General features: G+C 39.7%; 3 protein-coding genes across 3 annotated transcripts; 1 reads left to right on the top strand and 2 right to left on the bottom strand.

The window, feature by feature from the left end:
- Positions 1 to 32: 32 nt before the first annotated feature.
- Positions 33 to 6,926, top strand: katnal2 (katanin p60 subunit A-like 2; the record flags this gene model as incomplete). The annotated part of the gene is made up of 16 exons (XM_080047185.1): positions 33 to 86; positions 1,086 to 1,156; positions 1,704 to 1,870; positions 2,002 to 2,038; positions 2,162 to 2,264; positions 2,362 to 2,460; positions 2,968 to 3,021; positions 3,216 to 3,293; positions 3,786 to 3,884; positions 4,758 to 4,821; positions 4,916 to 5,034; positions 5,165 to 5,256; positions 5,775 to 5,885; positions 6,045 to 6,207; positions 6,559 to 6,661; positions 6,787 to 6,926. 16 exons carry the CDS (start codon positions 33 to 35, stop codon positions 6,924 to 6,926), a joined length of 1,554 nt encoding a protein of 517 aa, XP_079903311.1.
- A 660-nt stretch (positions 6,927 to 7,586) lies between these two features.
- Positions 7,587 to 13,735, bottom strand: hdhd2 (haloacid dehalogenase-like hydrolase domain containing 2). Its single transcript, XM_080047194.1, has 9 exons — positions 13,701 to 13,735; positions 12,326 to 12,435; positions 12,127 to 12,229; positions 11,816 to 11,921; positions 9,033 to 9,117; positions 8,594 to 8,759; positions 8,268 to 8,318; positions 8,107 to 8,170; positions 7,587 to 7,838 (listed from the first exon to the last, which is right to left on the bottom strand). Exons 2-9 carry the CDS (start codon positions 12,424 to 12,426, stop codon positions 7,735 to 7,737), a joined length of 780 nt encoding a protein of 259 aa, XP_079903320.1. The 5' UTR covers positions 12,427 to 12,435; positions 13,701 to 13,735; the 3' UTR covers positions 7,587 to 7,734.
- Positions 13,736 to 15,513: 1,778 nt separating this feature from the next.
- On the bottom strand, positions 15,514 to 17,761 carry ier3ip1 (immediate early response 3 interacting protein 1). The gene is made up of 3 exons (XM_080047245.1): positions 17,633 to 17,761; positions 17,169 to 17,270; positions 15,514 to 16,751 (listed from the first exon to the last, which is right to left on the bottom strand). Exons 1-3 carry the CDS (start codon positions 17,721 to 17,723, stop codon positions 16,696 to 16,698), a joined length of 249 nt encoding a protein of 82 aa, XP_079903371.1. The 5' UTR covers positions 17,724 to 17,761; the 3' UTR covers positions 15,514 to 16,695.
- Between the last annotated feature and the right edge of the window lie 1,434 nt (positions 17,762 to 19,195).

The raw sequence follows: 19,195 nt of genomic DNA, 5'->3' as shown, positions 1-19,195 counted from the left end.
AGATCAGAAAACTGACCTAACCTTTCAAAATCATGATGGAACTTTCATATCAATCTATGAAAGTGGCACATCAAGCCCGGGAGGCGGTGAGTGAATAAGAAGTGTAGTTGGTTTGTGTTTTCCAGCAGCTTTGACAATTGATGGCAAGCTAACAACTTTGAGCTAACCTGGGATAGGGGCATGTAACTTCACGTTTATTTTGCTTAATGGCCAAATTAACAGTCCCGGACGTTAAGTAACGTTATACTGGTTATAACATGTATCCATGCCCATGCCGTTGTATTTTATGGATGTGTTATTCATAAACAGTAACTAAAAAGTCACAGTTACAGTTAGCCGTTAAGCTAATCAGGCTAGCTTTGCATGCAATTAAAGAGCGTCTAGCTGTTGCCTAGATACCCAGGTCAGGTCAGGTGGTATTCACTTGTCATTGTGGCTATTTGTCGCCCTCTATTGGAGCTTTGTCTCTCTACATCCCTGTATAATAGGTCCACGACTCTCATAGACTTTATAGGGAACTACCCATTATTATGCTTTATTCATGTCCACCAGGAGAAGAAAGGGTTCTATAATAGTACTCACTACTCACGCTCTATTACTGGAACTTTATTTTGCAGCTGACAGTTTGACTTGTCAAAATATAGGTGTGTTATTAATATAATTAAATTAGGGATGCGTCCTATTTTTTTGTGTTATGATTGTTAGGCCTATGATAGATTAGTCCAACTGTACTTAATATAACTTAAGTTACAGTGACATTTGTTTACTAAAAGCTATTTAGTTAACAACACATACATGTCCCATGAGGATAAACACTGTAAATAACAAGTTATTGATGGCTAAATTCCATTTAGGTGGATCATTATCATGCTACAACTGGGACACTGTAATAAATAGACTAAATATATAACTGTGTCAAGTCGAAATGTCTGCCGTCAGAATGACCATATTATAACAACAATTACTTGTTTAGCTATTCCCCCCTTTTAATCAAAATCTGATTGCTGTTTGTGTTAGTGTAGCAGGTCTGTTTGAGGTGCTACTGAGTTTAAGTGCTGAGTGTGCTCTGTGTTGCCTTTCAACAGGATGAGCTGAGGACTGAGATGAGGAGGAAGAGCCTCCTCATCCTCATTTACCAACACCTGCTGGGGCAAGGGTCAGTATGAGGTTGTGTGATTCTTTTTTTTTTTTTTTCAATTCAAATGTTGGTTTTGCCTAGAGTTCCTATAAAAAGTACAAATCTTCTTGTTAGTCACTAACGGACTGTTCTGTTGGGACAGGGTTAGGTCTCGTAGCAGAAAGGTGTGAGTTGTTGCTCATTTCATAGCCTAGACTCAATAGTTGTTACAGCAAATGTTACGAGAGGAGAAAGACTATAGTGTATAGTACACTACACAGTACACTTGTTGAAGAAGAAGGTATGTCAGTCAGTAACGGCCAGTTAAAGGGTCTGCCAATTTATATTGGGTCCACAGTAACAAGCCTACAAAAAGGCCATACAAGTCTTTGTGTCCTGTCCAAGATACAGTTTCTGACTTAATCGGCTACTTGCAATTCATCAGCAAAACACATTCAGGCTAAATCATGTATGTTCCCCACAGACTCGCAAGACATCAGACATAGTTGACCTTGTCTGGGTTACCTTTTGATCTTTCTAATGTGTGTGCTATGGTATGAATTATTCGGCTTGTCCGTCCTACCAGCTACGTGGCTGCAGCGGTGGCCTTGGACCAGGAGACGAATGGCGGTGTGAGGAAGTCCGAGGTTTGCGATAACATCGATCTGGAGATGGTGCTGATGGAGTACGAGAGCTATCACTACGTCAAGTTCCAGAGGTATCCCAAACTCATCAGAAGAACGGCCGAACCAGGTATAGTATATGACACTGAGCCACAGCAAAACAATATCTCATGCTCAATGGTACCATTTTAAATAGTTTGGGGGGATGTACTCATTCCGTCTCAAATGCTGTCAATTCATGTCTTCTGTTCCTTTTTCTAGCTGAAATCAGAGTTGCAAAAAGTGGTGGAGTAAAGAGGTGAGTCTATTCATCTCTAATCTTATTATAGTCATACAGTCTCCATACATGCTCACAATATTAACAAACTGAGTAACTTACACAGTTACTTATGTGTCTTATGTGTCTCTCTTTGTCCCTAAGGAGTCCCTGTTCAGCTGTGAAGCTTCTTCCCAAAATCAGCCAGTGCCAGAGCCCACTGTCCGGAAATGTAACCAAGAGGACAGCCGTCAGCTCAAACACAAATGTAGCCTATATAGCACACAGAAGGAGCCAAGATCAGAATATTAAGAGAAAAAGGTGATTCTTTTGTTGACTGTGTGTGTGTATGTGTCATTTTGTAGGAGAACGGCTCTTGTGTTCCTCCAGAGTCGTCAGAGTTTGGTCTCAACGTTTCCTCCATCAGAAATGGACCAGCCGGGGAGGCAGCCGTGAACAGAAAGGTTCTGGACTATGATTGATTTTTTTAAAGGACACTTTAATTTGTTTACATTGCAGACATTATTCAATATCCACCCTAATTTAGTAAATGTAGAAATGAAAAGGAGACACCCATCTTCCAACTAAAAATGAGAAATGATCTCCCCACATGTTTGTATATTTATATATAAATGATATTATTTATGTAAAAACAATGTTTTACTTAAAGTTTTTTGTAAAGCTTTTTTTTATTGAACACATCTTGGAATGTGTCACTGAATCAGTCATTGTATGTGTATTTTTTCACTGTTATGGGCGAGTTAGTTGCAAGGTATTTTGGGATAAACGTAAACAGCGGACTATGTCAAGGCCCTAGTGGATACAAAACATACACATAAACTGATACATATGCACACAACCATTCATTTAAATGTATGCTGAATTCCTGCTGTCTACTTTGTTATCATGCCTGTGTTCAATGAAAAGTAACGTATTAAAAAAAAAACTTGTATTGTGTGTCTTACCACCAGATGACTGATGGCAGAGGTTTAATCCAAGGAGCTGGCTGTGACTCAGACCACATGGTAATTACACCAGAGCCTCTGAGCCACAACTGAGAAAATGCAAAAAAAATATGCAAAATGCTAGAATATTCTCAGTATTTCTTACATGGATAGAATGGCACACAATAAATGAGGACTAACAACTCAAACAAAAAGTAAAAACTCCTTGTAGTACCACACTACTGCCAAATCAATGATTTAATGGTGTGTTGCAGGAGCGGCTGCTGAAGCCCCTCAGCGGCTTTTCTGGAATGACCGGTGAGATGAGAGAACTGGCTGCAATTATCAGCAGGGTAATACACACACACACACACACACACACACCACACACACACACACACACACACACACACACACACACACACACACACACACACACACACACACACACACACACACACACACACACACACACACACACAACACACACACACACACACACTATAATGCAAACGATGAAAAATAAAAAAGTAGAGTTGCCGATTTAATAGGAACTTGTTGCACAGACTCATAGTTTGAAAAATCTGATTTGAGTAATTTACCTGATGCATAATGTGTCCACCAGAGAGCAGCAAAGAGCTCTGTCCTGATTCAATTGATCTGTTGTTGTTCTAATGAAGGCCCGTGTTGGCCTTATCTGACGTTTTCTTTTTTTGTCATTCTAAAGGACACCTGTTTACACACGCCCTAATTGCCATACCAGGATTGCTAGCTGATATCTTCCATGTACATCCCTCACGCTTTGTTGTTGTCTGTGTGTGTGCCCTGTCACCCCCCTTTTAAAGGACATCTATTTGCACAGCCCCAACGTGCGCTGGGAGGACATCATCGGCCTGGAGGACGCTAAGCGATTAGTCAAAGAGGCCGTCGTCTATCCCATTAAGGTGCGCCCGCTACCCGGGACACTCTGGTATTTCAGCAGCGGTCGGCCCGCTTCGATTCTGAATACATCTCCTTTAAAGGGCTTAAAGAGAAGGAGGCCAGTGGGGTCAGGCCAGTCTGTTAGGCTGACATTAAATCTATATCTGGGGGATAATACGGGCCAACACGCACATAGATACACAGATTGATACATAGGCAGGGAGACAGGAGAAATGCACACACACACACAATGCCATGTAGAATTTATACACACGGACCAATTCACACACACACACACAAATAAAACCGGTTCTAAAAAAAAGCATTAGTAGAAGACACACACACACACACAGAGAAAATACACACACGCTTCTATCATCATCACCTAGACCTCTTTCATGGATATGATGACAACAAATCAGGTTGTCTGCATCCCCTTATGACATTTGCAGACGGAGATGAGGACTGATGTGTCTCTCTCCTTTTGCGCCGGCCTGCTTTATTGAATAACACCCTACCTTCCACATTCCCAAACCTCTATCCATTATTATTCATTCTCCGAGTCCGGGGTATAAGGTCACTTTGGTGATTTGACTTCAGCCTCTGTTTTGTCACCTTTTTAAATTCAGAATAATTTGTGCTATGTGGTATTTGCAGCACTGACTCAGCTATACATCAGGGCAAAATGAGTTTTCTTTGCCCACAGCTCAGCTTCTGATTGGTCCGCGAGAAGAATTATTTGCAGCTATAAAACATTCTTATATAGAATTATTATGTAATTCACAAATGAGTTGAATGCGTTGTTGTAGTTTTAATATTAAGCACCTTCTCTCTCTCTGTCTCTCTCTCTCTCTCTCTGTCTCTCTATGTCTCTCTCTCGCTCTCTTTCTTTCCAGTACCCCCAGCTGTTCACAGGCATCCTGTCTCCGTGGAAGGGCTTGCTGCTCTATGGCCCCCCAGGTAGGACTTCCACTGATGAAGGAAAAGCATGTTGATTGTGTGCTCTTAATCAATGGTGTAATTTAGAGTTTGACTAAGTCACACATACACACAGGTACAGGTAAGACGCTGTTGGCCAAGGCCGTGGCTACAGAATGTAAGACGACCTTCTTCAACATATCCGCCTCAAGCATTGTCAGCAAGTGGAGAGGAGACTCGGAGAAACTGGTCAGGGTAAGTCATTAGTCAACACACACACACAACTGATCAAACGTAACAAATAAGAAAATAATCAATTACACATGTTTTACCCATTTAAAAAAATCTAATCTTGTCTTAATCTAATCTATCTATATGTATGCAGGTTCTGTTTGAGCTGGCCAGGTACCACGCCCCGTCCACCATCTTCCTGGATGAGCTTGAGTCAGTGATGAGCCAGAGAGGGACTGGCATGGGGTGAGCTGCTGAGCCATAAAGTGCCCTGCCTGAATGTTGTTTTTCCACAGTGCTGAAGGCCCCCTTGCAATACACTTTCCCCGCATTACAATAAACATACATCCGTGCTATGTGGTATGCCAGAAAAAAATATTGAGGATGTCCCAATACCTGATTTCAAATGCTGAAAAAATACCCGGATGTCCTCCTACATCCAATTGCATTTCTCAGTATGCAAACCTGCATGCTTTAGTATGGAGTATAGTAAAAAGAACGCAGGGTATACTATGCCTGCCCATGTATAGCCACATGTCCTGCCAAAATGTCCTTGAGTGGGGCAGATATCTCACTGAGACTGGGTTTTGTACAACCATTTTACATTGAATGCAAATTATTATGCAAAAATATTATGGTTAATTTACATGAACTTTAGTCTACCACTATAAAGGTCTGAATGTAAAAGGGGTAATTTCATGAATGCGTTCTTCCAATGTGAATAAGAGGTTGATGTGACAGCAGGCTTGTGTGTGTGTTTTCAGAGGGGAGCATGAGGGGAGTCTCAGGATGAAGACTGAGCTCTTGGTTCAGATGGACGGACTGGCCAAATCAGACGACCTGGTGTTTGTACTGGCTGCTTCCAATCTGCCATGGTAACGCAGGGAAATCAACACACACCACATTAACAACAAACATCAATGGCCATCAGTGTTTTTATTTTGCACAAAGGAATGAATCCTACACAGGCAAGGTGCATTTTCTTTGTTTGTAATGACATTGCAAATGTGTAGCTGTCCCTGCTCTTTTCTCAGGGAACTGGACCATGCCATGCTGAGGAGGTTAGAGAAGAGGATTCTAGTTGGTCTGCCCTCGCCGCCGGCTCGCCAAGCCATGATCTTTCATTGGCTGCCTCCTCTTAGCTCCACAGGAGGGGTGGAGCTACAAACTGAGCTGGACTATGAAAGTCTGGCCAAGGTGTTTAACAATAAGACTTGTCAAGACATGTTAACAAGTGTTAAGTAATGTATCTACTCTATACTTTTTTAAAGAATGTATAATGTAATAATTGGCATGCTTTGGATGTTGGGATGTATTCACTTCTGTATTTCCTGCTTGCTACTTTAAAGAAAAGAAAAACAGTCCCCATCAGCAAAGGTGTGTGTGTGTGTGTGTGTGTGTGTGTGTGTGTGTGTGTGTGTGTGTGTGTGTGTGTGTGTGTGTGTGTGTGTGTGTGTGTGTGTGTGTGTGTGTGTGTGTGTGTGTGTGTGTGTGTGTGTGTGTGTGTGTGTGTGTGTGTGTGTGTGTGTTTTTGTGTGTTTGTTTCAGGGGATGGAGGGTTATTCTGGCTCTGATGTGAAACTTGTCTGTAAGGAAGCTGCCATGAGACCAGTCCGCAAGATCTTTGATGCTCTGGAGTCGCATCAGGACGGTACGACTACACACACACACACACACACACACATAGTGGTGGTTCAACAACCTACAAGACCGACCTCAACAACAGCCTGTTTTCTGTAAATCACTGTATATCCTCATTGTGATTCTCCCACACAGGAGACACAGACATGCCTGTCATCCAGCTGGAAACCGTGACAACAGCTGACTTCCTAGAAGTCCTCACGCACACCAAACCGTCGACCCGAAACCTGATGGAAAGATACACGGCCTGGGAGAGAGAGTACGAGTCTGTCTGACACACAGGCACATGTTGACCTTTGCACTAACACATCTGAATGAGAAGCTTTCTTTTTATTGGTATTACTGTATATAAATTGACCTGCTACTGTCACAAGAATGTGCTCTCAACTAGTATGTCTTTACTGAATCACTTACTGCTCTTATGGCTGCATCATTACTTACTTCAACATAACTGAATTAACCTGTTCCCCTGATATAAATGCTGGTGGAATATTTAACAACAAAGTTCATTAAAAAAAAAATCCCACACGGCAAGTATTGTTTTTTTTTTACTTTGAACATTAATATTTAATATCTCGTAATGTGCGAGAAAAAAAATGTGTAAACAACAAGTACACATTTTTGGTATACTTAACCAGTGCTACCATACTTATAAAAGGTTTTATCTGTACAATGATCATAATCACAATGAAATAAAATAACAAACAATAGTAATCAGCTGAATATTGTTTCACTTAAACTTTTATTTGTACATGGTGATGTTATTATATATGAATAATTACAGTGGTAAAATATATTTTACTTTTACTATTTAACCATTTGGAATTATAGAGAAAAATAGTCCCCACACTCAAATAGAAATTTGTGTAAATGTATCCTTTCGATTTCGGGATGCACAGAAACAATTATGATTATAACAGAATGCTTACTTTTCCTTATGCAGTCTGAGGGGAATAATTTAATAGATTCCTCCCCCATCCTTTGTCAAAACACAATTAGTGTACCACAGTAGTGGTGGAGTGTTTTCTTGCAATGAAAATGAAATACTCTATAAGACAAATGAAACTAGAGGTGTGTTGTTATTTATAGCAGGTTCTTTAAGATGTGTTCAACAGCAGCTGGGAAACTGTCACATGTCAGGTGAGGAGGAGGCTCGATTCTATTCTCATCGCCGTCTCTGTATTTCCCTGAGAGATGACGGGAGAGAAGGTGGCATGTCATCAAGCACAAAAACAACAATCATCATTAGAATTATATTAGTATACATACAGTATATTTTATATATAGTTATGTAGATAAGATCCTAGGGCAATGCATGAAAAGGATGCTATAAAATGAAGACATTACAGTTGAAGACACAATTTCACAGTTTTTTATAAGTTTAGGTAGTTGGCAAAGGGAAAGAATAGAAACAGAAGTGAATGTGGTGGAGGGAGGAAGACATTTTGTTCTTACCTGTTCGGACCAGAATTCCTAACATTCCTGCATCCTGAGCCCCGCCCACGTCATCTCTGGCGTCCTATTGGAAAACACAAGCCAATTTTTAACGTCTCTACCGTATTAACATAAGCTTCATAAACATTCTGTTAACGAATCCCAATTGACAATATACTTACATCTCCAATCATGACAGCTTCATCTGCGCTACAACCTAAATCGGACAGGGCCTATTTGAGGGAAAAAGAAAATGAGAGGCCTCATTTAGAATCATGTTATATAACCATGAAATCCAATCAAACAATACAAAAAAAAAGAGGGGGACAAAACTGAAAACTGACTTCCTAAAAATGGCCTCTACAGTTTGACAAAAACATACAAAGAATATCATTAGGTGGATTCCAGGCCATAAAATATAATATTTAAAGTATTAACATGTTTATTTGTCTGTGTTGGAATACTAAAGTAGTGTCTTGCTTGAGTAAAAATACAAAACATTTTTAACCTGTGTGAAAAAAGTTTTTTCCGGCTTTCCAACCACAGTGGCTTTACAGTCCGTGGCGTACTCAAGTCCTGTCACAAAGGGCCCGGGGCCAAGGGCCAAACCGTCCTTCCTTTTGTAGTAGCGAGCCTTATGGATGGCGATGAGAGGAGCACCATCCAGAATCATTCTACGAGAGAGAAACATACTTGATTAACAGACTGTGTTGTATTCATCAAAATAATACATCAGAGAGAAGAACAACAACGTTTAGACCTTCTTGGCACAGAGGACTCTGGCAGGAGAAGGCAATTTCTAACAATGACAATTTCCCATGGTCAAAGAGCAAAATTAGTAAAGGTCTTATAACATTTCCTTATCAGGATATTCTATCATCTAAGCTTTCAGAAACCCATTATGTGATGTTCCCTGAAGGAATTTCTCTTATGAATGAGTTCAGCACCTGAAAGCCTTGTTGAGTGTCTGGTAGTTGAAGTGATCAGGAGCGAGTCCAACAACGACAGCGTTTGGCTCTGACGTGTCGATACCTGGAGATGGACAGACACACAGACACAGAGACACAGAGGGATTGGTGCGTTTGACTCTTGATACGATTATTTATTTACTATAAAAGAAAACAACTACAGATTCACAAATGCAAAAAGGAGCTGTTTTTTTTGCATTTGTTTCATATGGTTTAAAATTGATTAGTTTATGTTTTCCCAGTAGTGGTCACAATAAGTCAACACTATGGGCTTTTCGTTTAACAATAACACGAATAACTAAGCAGAAATGTCCAATTATCAGGTTGTTTGACTTGATTGCCAAAAGCAAATTGGGTTTCAGAAGAATGAAAATGGAAATATCAATCTAAATAAAAACAGTTTATCCTCCTACTGAGATCTGTCTATCGTTTTCTCTCTCCCGTTCGCTCTCAATTTAATTCAATTGAATCCAAAGGGGCTTTATTGGCATGAGAGCTCTAAAAACAAGTCCAAATATCAAGACAAAACACATATGAACATCATATTAATTATTGTGTGCATGTGCGGGTCCGTGTGTGTCATTCACTGTCCCTCAGGTTTTGGCATGTCACAAGATATGCCCTGTCTCTTTCTCCGAGGAGTATTTTTAATTGTGAGAGGTCATTCAGCTCTTTGGAATCTGAGATTACAGAGTTGAACTTGTTAAAAAAAACTATGTTCCTTGTTTCATTAAATGTTGTACATTGTAAAATTCCAATCTACTTTTAGTTGTTTCTTCCCAATGTTCCAGATAGGTTTCTACATTGTGCTATAATTTGCTTTACTCTGTTTGAAGAGCTGTGTTGTTGTGAGGCATTCAGTCAGAGTGTGTCTGAGAGGGGGCAGTTAGCCTCTGTACCAACTGACATAGGGGACTCTTTTCTGGGCTCAGCTCTTGGGTTTGGAGGGCTTTGTAGTGGAGGGTGGTTAAAAAAGTTGAGGGTTGAATGTTAATTATCAGTGGGGGATCTGCCTAATTCTGCTCTAGCCTACATGCATTTGTTGGTGTGTCTGCAGAATTGTGAAACATACTTTTTACTGTATTTGTCCTGATGGACGCGCGGCTCGCGAGAAGAATAGGCACAAGCTAACCCAGCTGATCTGTGTGTCAGGTGTGTCAGTTCGGCGTAGCTCAGCTCAGCTAGGCTATATTCGCTCGGGGCTCCCGGTCAAACCACATATAATATTCCTAACAATGACGACATGTTAAAGCTAAGGACAGCCACCGCTTCATTCACCTAATTGGCAATATCTTGTCAAAGGTAAGAATGCATTTACATGGTCATTTTATAATCTTTTATGATTTTCTTGAACTATAGACATTCATTTAAAATTGCTGAACTGATGTTGTTTTTTTATTTTCCCAAAAAGGATGAGAGGAAGGAGAAGAAAAGAAAGAATTCTTCAGCAGGCCATCACACCAAGCGCTTTGCTTTTTTTGGTGCGGCTGTTTGCAGCGGTTCGGCCAAAACTCGACAAGTAAAGATCAAGATCAGGTCCAGCAGGTGGATTCTCCCTACCTGTCTTTCTCCTAACTACTACATGTTTCCCCCATCTGATTTCGTTGCATGTTCTTCGGTATGTGCCGCAGTTTTACAACCCACGCCCTGGTGTATGGCTGTTGAACTAGAGTGTAAACATGCAACAAAGCTCTTTAAAAGAAGGAGTGTCAGATGTTATGAGTCTGACGCATCAACCACATCACTGGTGCAATCAGAATATGCTGATTGACATGTAAACGTGAATATTCCTGCAGATGCTGGACCTGGAAACACCTTATTTGGAATGTTGTCTTATCCATAGTATGGACCTTCAACCAATCATATCCTGTATTTTTACCATGTATAATGAATTGAGATAACAATCTATTTTCAAAGAATGTTCTGTGCATGTAAATGTTGTCAGTGATACATTTATTTGAATAAAATCCGAAATTGTGATGAGTTTTTACAGTGTTCTTTGTCTGCTTCTCTAAATGAATGCTTGTATATTGATGTACTGTGTTGGGCACTGACAAACAAGACTGAATTTCAACAAACACTGCCTGTGGTATATGCCCACACATAGAGAGTGGTGCAAAGACAGAAGAGGTAGTTAGTATAGGGCTGAGCTTTGGACTTGTTATTTATTAGTCTATTTTAATGAGTGAATTAAAATCCATTATATCCAGTAGGTATAAGCTCAGGCAAAATATTCTCACTTTGATCAAATACAGCCACCACTGGCAGAACAATAAAACGTTCAACCTCTTCTTAAAATACCATTACAACCCCAGGTCAACAGGACTCAATAGTCATTAAATAAAATGTAAATATTGTCATTGTACAACAGACAAAAACATTTATTGTTTAGGATGGTTAGATGAGTCTTTGAGGATCCTGGCAATACGTACAGAATAGCTACAAGTGCATTCAAAGATTACCAAGGTTTATATGTTTCAACAAATATTAGCTATGTCCTTCTAACTTAAGTGTAACATAGTGTGATTCCTGTTTTACTTGGTGACGTTGGTGAAACAAAATGGCTGAACGAGCCCTAGCTAGTTATTTACTTATTTCAAAAAGCTTTTTATTTATGTTTAAATAACAAAAAAATAATATACACAACCCTCCCTACGCCCTTGTTTGCCACGGAATAATTTCAAACACACAAACACACTCTCTGCCTCACTCACACACACACACACACACACACACACACACACACACTCACAGCTCTGTACCATTAAAGTCTTCCAGTGCGCTGTCCTCCACCAGCAGCAGCGGCCTGTGTTGTTTCTGCTCCAACAAACTCCTCGCTGCACTCAGTGAAGTGAAGATCTCCTTTTCCTGCAGGGGGAGTTGCAGTTATAAAAAGACAGGCAATGCAGCAGGCAGCAATGTCCCTATGTCCCGAAGATCAAGTTAAAGAAAATACACTCCAAAGGTCAAAAACAGCTTTTGACAAAAAAATTCCTCTCCTCCATTATGAACTCCTTTAACATTACAGTTAAAGCATTGTGTCTTAAATGAAACATGGCTTTGGATATTTCACCTGGAGGTTGAAGTTGAGACGTTGCAGTCGTTCCAGTAAGTTCCTCTTGCTCTCCTTTGTTGTGTTGGTGACAAACTTGACAGCTACAGACGCCTGGCGTAACCTGAAGAAATCAAAATGGATTTGTGCAATAATCTGAGAAAATGTGTGTGCTTCAGATTGGCAGTAACACTCCATCTTTATGCCAGACTCACTCTACCTGTTGAGTGCGTCCTGCGCCCCGGGCACAGCTGTGTCTTCTATGTGTAGGGTTCCACTCAGGTCTATGAGCACGGCCTTCAGAGCCCTTCTACCCGCCATGCTGGAGACCTGCAAGGGGCACATGCTGAGCGCTGTGACTCTACTTACACTTCCTTTGAATGAACAGATATTATGTAAAACTGTGGACATTTTCAAAAGATTACTGTCCTTACAAAAAACCTGCAGCACTCAGGCCCGCTGTTATATAAGATCAGCTTGGAGAACAGTCTCTCTGATTAACATGACCAAAGTCCCGCTGTAAACAGAGCTTTACTCCATTTAAAAAAGCTTATTCTTTCATAATAATGTATTCAGACTCCGAGATGATAATCATAATTCACATCGGTAGTGGCGGAATTTATCAGATTACTGCGTTGTTCAAACCTGCATCAGAACATATTGAGAGGATTATTGACCGGTTTTATTATTATTTAGGACCTCCTGCCCGAAACACAGATTTTGGGATTGCATTTTATTAATATTTGACTGTGTGATCCCCTATTATTTAGACATGCTTGGATTTCTGTCATGTAGTTATCAATGCAAAGGGTACAATTAATGCTCTTAATACCTACCTCAAATAGCTTAAACACACAAAGCATGCACACACACACACACACACACACACACACACACAGCCTGTAGGCCATGTATCTACTATTTGTATTTAGCTCAACTGATAACTGGAAGCTGTGCAGACAGAATATGCCAAGCTGAGAATAAGCTTATTTTTCTGTATCCGTGCATGTGTGTACGTGCTTTTGTGTGCGTGCTTGTGTGATCACATCAGAGCTGTGACTGAACATGCTTCACCATTCCAAACACTAATGCAGACAGCCATTGTTAATTGCATTGATCACATCTGTGCAACTCCTTGCTGTGTGGCTTTTAAGGTTCACTGTATCACCTGCAATGTTAGTACTCAGTCAGTTTAATAATACTTTAATGCTCTCCAAGTGCATGTGGTGATTAGGTAAAGACTTTATTGGAATGGAATTTGGATTTTTTTTTATAATAACTTTATCACTGATGTATACTGGTTTAGCCCCTCTTTGCAATGAGATAATTAAAGAAAATGCTTGTCAAACGCTACTACATGCCTAGTTAAGAGTATTCTAAAAACCTTCATTAGCCTACTTGCAGCAGAATATTAAAGTGACATTGATTCATTCATTCATTCCACTGGTAAGGTCTAATCTATGGGTCTAATGTATGCACATTGAGCGACTTCATTGCTGAAGCCAAATGCGTCGGTTTTGTCCACAAAATAAGGCACAATAACTGAAAACGGCTAAAATGTTTAGAAAGACAGAACAACTGCACAGTATGCTAACCTTTTAACAACAGCAGTAGATTCCCCTCCTTCTTCCTGTTGACAAATTCTTCTTCGCTGCTTAGCGGGCTATGTTCTCTGAGCTCTGTGCTGCCCCCTGTAACTCAAAAACCACACCTACTCTTACTCTTTGAAGTCCCGTGTTTTAAACTATTTATTATTTGTAAATGTTTTATTTTTTGTATTCACTTTTTTAGGGGTCAAAAACAACCAAAACATTAACAGAATACTACTCTCCTTTTTTTAATATAACTCCCTCTTCCTCCCTATTATTATTTTTATTTTCCAATATGTTATGTAGGTTATAATCAGATAAGAGGGTTAGGCTACCTTTAACCATTTAATCACTCATTAGAATAATGCAACAAAAAAAACATATGTGTCCCATTCCACTAACAACCAACAGATGTATGAGCATTAGTGGGTCTTTTTGGGGAATTCCGATAGATTTAATATGGTGGGAGGTATTATCAAAGAGATAATAACCTTCTCTCTGCATGATGCCAGACAACACTGAACCAAATCCTCTTTCAGGCCTACCTCCAGGGAATAACACTGTTTTCACAATGTTGTTGTTTAGTTTTCAGTTTTAGTTTTTTTGGGGCATATCTCATAATTGTGAAAAACATGATATCGGAGAACTAATCTCTCACTGTAAACGTGTTTGTCTGGATGAAATATCTTAATCACTACCTTCATATAAAAACACTTCTGGGTTTAATTTAATGTAATGTGTGGTGTCTGATTTCATTGTTGTTAAATTATTTTTTAACAAGTTTAACTTATTGATTTTCATTTGATGCTTAGTTTGCTGTTGATATCAATTCTGTGAAATGTTGGTTACAGATGGGGGAAGACTCCAATTATGTCATTTAAATACAATCTGTTTAGACCTATGGTGACTTGGAGTTGGGCTCTTGAAGTAGTCCATCAGAGTCAAACAGGTGTGCTGCACTGTGTCTCATTAACAATCATTGGAATAGAAACATTAGTATGTTAAGAAGTTTAATGATATCATTTTTATTTATGTATAGGCTTCATTTATATTTTCTCCCCCATATCATAATTCATTTTTTTATTAAATAGATTTGATCTCTAATTTCAAATGGAGAAAACTAACAAAAAAAAGGAGTGGAAACGTATCTGTCAAAACATTTTAGGAGTTGTTGTTGAACACACTAATATAGTCTATGGTCCCTGACACTAACCCACGTCCGTGATCGCTTACAGATTTCACTGCAAACTCGCGGCTAAACTGCGACTAATCACAGATCAAAGTGGCTTTACTGTGCAAATCTCCCTGATAAACATATGCTTCTAATTCTAGCAGATCAGCCCCCACCCTCCCACCTATTTACAACTGAAACGCCAGCGGTGTTAATACAAATGTTTGCTCAGCGGGGGAGGAAATAATGATAATTCACAGCATACGGGGATTATTAATGAAGTGGATCAGGGGGGATAGATGGAAACATCGGAGTCCAGAGAAATATGTCAATATTTACACAGAGAAGTGGATGGATACATACTGCTGCATTGCACACAAGACAATGCACTATTATTTTTATTTATTTTTATTTTTGAGTGTTTTTCTCTGCCAGATTACATCTACAACACTATAAAAAAACGTATAAATCTGCAAAATTGTGCAAAATAAATACACTGATCCATACCCCGGAATTCAGCATCAGCAAACCAAATCAAACAATCAAGTAGTTTTAGAGGCTAATTTAAATGGAAAACAACAGATACTCATATCGACATTTTGGTTTTTTTAAAGAGAAGACTAAGACAACAAAAATAATTTCATTAAAAATGCGTAATACGTTTATTTTGAAGACAAACAAAGCATCCCAATGGCGTAGGCACTGAGACGGTATCACTGTGTAAACATTGGTTTGAGTTGTATTAGGCAGTATTGCTTCAAATGTATATAACACACACACAAAAAATCCACTGCATTTGTAATGACAAGACCAACTGGAATCATTTTAAAGAGTTTAACAGTTTGATTAAAGCCAATGGTCACAATGTTGTTTCTGTGTGCCCCCCCCCCCCCCCTGAAAAAAGATTAAAACCTTTTACATAGTAGACCAAAACAACACACAGTGAAACTAAAGTCTAAAATACAAATTTGGGCGACTGTGGCTCAGTTGGTAGAGCGGGTCGAACGATGATCAAAGGGTTGGAGGTTCGATCCCCGCCCTGCCACCTGTGTCATAGTTGTTGTGTCCTTGGGCAAGACACTTCACCCACCTTGCCTGGTGTGAATGTCGATAGTTAGCCTGCTATCGGTGTATGAATGTGTGTGTGAATGGTAATGTGGGAAAGGAAAACAGGTCTCCCTTGCAAAAGAGTCTTCGGTCTCAATGGGATATACCTGTATAAAAAAAAAAAAAAAAATGGAGGCAGACTTAAATATTTAACACTGAGCTTTCTGAAACTCCAATAATGCCAAAGACAAAGCTAGCAACAGCCCTGGATGGAAATGCAATAACACATAATAAATACTTAACATTAAACAAGTTTCCCTTTTGTGACATGAAAAAAAACACATGACTGACAAGTATTATTATGTCAAACGGTATCCACTCAATGTGAACAGAATGACATGTGGTGAGAGCAGAAGTATTGGGTTGTGAGAGATTCACTGTCTAGCATGGCATTATTTTCAACCTTTTGGTGTTAAACTGATAAAACAGGTTAGGAAATCCAGACCATCCATACGTTCGACTTGGAGACCATTATTCTTCCTCTCTGCTAATGACTGGCAAAGGCAGAAGTCTCTGAATGACAGATATATATATCTGTCTGTCTGTCTGTCTGTCTGTCTGTCTGTGTGGGTGTGGGTGTGGGTGTGGGTGAGGGTGTGGGTGTGGGTGTGGGTGTGGGTGTGGGTGTGTGTGTGTGTGTGTGTGTGTGTGTGTGTGTGTGTGTGTGGTCCTTGGCACATGTCTGGTCTTCTGGCTTCATTGTGGTGTATGGCATAGTCGCTGTCAACCAAACAGTAACAACAGGACGATGCAGGCCGAATTCACTATTATCAAAGGCACTGTGAAGAACAAGACAGGAAAAGAAAAAAACAAGATGTAAACAAATAGCTAAATCCTCAACCTCTAATATTAGTGCTGGTTGTCAAACTGCAGAAGGCTACTCTTTGGGAAATGAACGACAATGGAAAATTGCCAAGTACCAAGACTATTGATAGGTAAATGTATTATTCTATGATATCAATACAATATCAAGACAATCACTTCAAACTGTGTAGGCCTACAGTTCATTAAACAAAATATTGGGTGGCTGCTTTGTGTTCAGAAAGGAAAATCGTTTTTTTCTACCCACTGTGAGTATCAAAACATTTGGTAAATCAGGCATTCATTGGCATCAGATATTCTGCCTGACTAATAATACATGAATCTGACAATCACTCAACATAAAGGAACATGTAGGAAATATAGCATTTTCCAACCTCTCATGACGGTCCGGACTGAGCGGATGAGATTGAGGACCTGGGATTTGACTCCTGGATCATCCCCAAAACCTCCAACTCCCTGGTCCACACCCCAGCCGACTGGAGACACAGAGAGAAAGAGACAGAGAGAGGGGCATTTACAGGAGGACAACTACAGACAAGAGGTGTGTGATGTTATTGTTACATCCATTCCCCCCCATACTTAGCTCCAAGCTTGGAAAACAAATGCACCAACCACACTGCACGTCTCTCCAAATCAACGTTAGCTTAATGAGTGCAGTACAATAGACAGTAGCCTACACGGGCATGGACCTATTGACTTAATCAAAGAGGGTAGGGTACGTACCAATACACGTATACGGGAAGCTAATAACCCATGGCTAGCGGGTTATAGCGCCGTTGCCGTCTTCATAACAATACATTATGATGTAAGTTGTATAAACCATGGCAAAAATACTTACTCTTGCTAAGAAATCTCTCCTCGTGCAGCACAGCTATCGCATTAGTGCACAGAATAGCGGTCTGGATAAGAGAGTACAATGTAAACGCCATGCTGGCAGATCCGTAAACTCCACCTACTGCCACCACTCCTCTATGATACTCCTCCTGCTCTGCTTCTTCTTCTCCGTTCATCAATCCGAGATATGCACATGCCGTAAACAGGCAGCCGAGGTCGCAAAATAGATTTAACGGACGTCCCTTCGTCCACTTCATGCAGGCTAAGGGCTCTGACTGTGTCCCATTAATTAAGCACAGAGCTTTAATTAAAAGTGATTGTATTGCACATTTGATTAACCATCCTCCCTGAAAAGTTAAAGAAAAAAAGAAAAAGGGATAGGCTTAAATACAAGCATAGACCTGTAGGCTATGTTTTTCATCTCGAGAACTGACTTGGTTTTATGAAGCCACATTTACAAAATAATGTAGATATTATCACGTTTAAATGTCTCAGATGTGTGGTATTTAGCTGCTATTTGTGACACCGCTTCCCCCCCTTTATTTTGTATGAATCCTACTGTATTTGACCATTCATGTCTTTTCATATTTTTTTTCTTTAATTAATTGGGAATACGTTCATTCTGCACATCATCAGACAATTCAAAGTAGGGATTTGAATCAAAACATAAGCACCCTTTAAAATGATTTATTTCCCTTAAACACCAAGTAGGCCTTATCATGAAACGACATTCTGGTTATTGTATAGACTTTTAATTTACACATAAATAGTAGAGAAACTACAAGAACATATTTAAATACATATGCATTGACAGTTTATACTGATAAGATCTCTCTCAGTAAATGACAACTTTATCCATTCATTCTAAACAAGGTGGGGCAGTTCTCCTTTTTATTCTTTCTGACAAACATGTGACTGCATCATCATCATCATGTCTCATTCTCTATTTCTTTAACATTATTATAAATAATATTTTCACAATCAGGGACCATAGGTCCCGATACTCAAATAAATAAACAAACAACCAAACACATATAGATACTGTAGGCTGACTGTGGGGTTCAGTATTCTCACGTATGACATTTTATACATTCAGGTGAAATCATTTACAGATAGATATACAACACTGACAAACTTCAGTCTTTTTCTACTTGTGGCCCGGACACCTTTTTGGAGAGCAACCAAGTTCACAGAATTGGCCTTTAAATGTCTATTCGCCATCTGATCATCTCACTCGCTCCAAACACATTTAGCTTATAATGGCAGCATCACCTTCACCGCTGTGTGGAAGTGAAGCCTGAAGGCTAGACAATCTGAGTGGAGGGTAAATCAAAAAGTACCTTTTAGCAAATAAGTCACAGGATTTCCAGTAGAAGAGGTGAAAATGTATAATCAGATGTAGCAACATCTCTGTGCAACATAATACTGCCTTTTTATGGTCAGAAATCCCTCCCAAATACTAAAACTATGGGTACAAACTGTTCTGCCAGTTTACAGTTTGCATACTGCGTAAACCCTTTATGTGACATTGCCCTTAATTAATACTGGACTAATTGTATCTCAATGT

Source organism: Ammodytes marinus, assembly GCF_949987685.1.
Source record: "Ammodytes marinus genome assembly, chromosome: 18".
NCBI lineage: Eukaryota > Metazoa > Chordata > Actinopteri > Uranoscopiformes > Ammodytidae > Ammodytes > Ammodytes marinus.
The sequence above is the reverse complement of the archived record's forward strand: the minus strand, read 5'-3'. Positions and strand labels throughout refer to the sequence as shown.

Excerpts from the sequence above, each read along its gene's own strand:
- hdhd2 (XM_080047194.1), bottom strand. The coding sequence starts at position 12,426 with ATGGCGGGTAGAAGGGCTCTGAAGGCCGTGCTCATAGACCTGAGTGGA. Across the intron at positions 12,230-12,325 it reads GCGCAGGACGCACTCAACAG|GTTACGCCAGGCGTCTGTAG; the intron begins GTAGAGTGAGTC and ends TGATTTCTTCAG. Across the intron at positions 7,839-8,106 it reads AGGAATTCTGGTCCGAACAG|GGAAATACAGAGACGGCGAT; the intron begins GTAAGAACAAAA and ends GTCATCTCTCAG.
- ier3ip1 (XM_080047245.1), bottom strand. The coding sequence starts at position 17,723 with ATGGCGTTTACATTGTACTCTCTTATCCAGACCGCTATTCTGTGCACT. Across the intron at positions 17,271-17,632 it reads GGAGAGATTTCTTAGCAAGA|TCGGCTGGGGTGTGGACCAG; the intron begins GTAAGTATTTTT and ends CTGTGTCTCCAG. Across the intron at positions 16,752-17,168 it reads AGTCCGGACCGTCATGAGAG|TGCCTTTGATAATAGTGAAT; the intron begins GTTGGAAAATGC and ends TGTTCTTCACAG.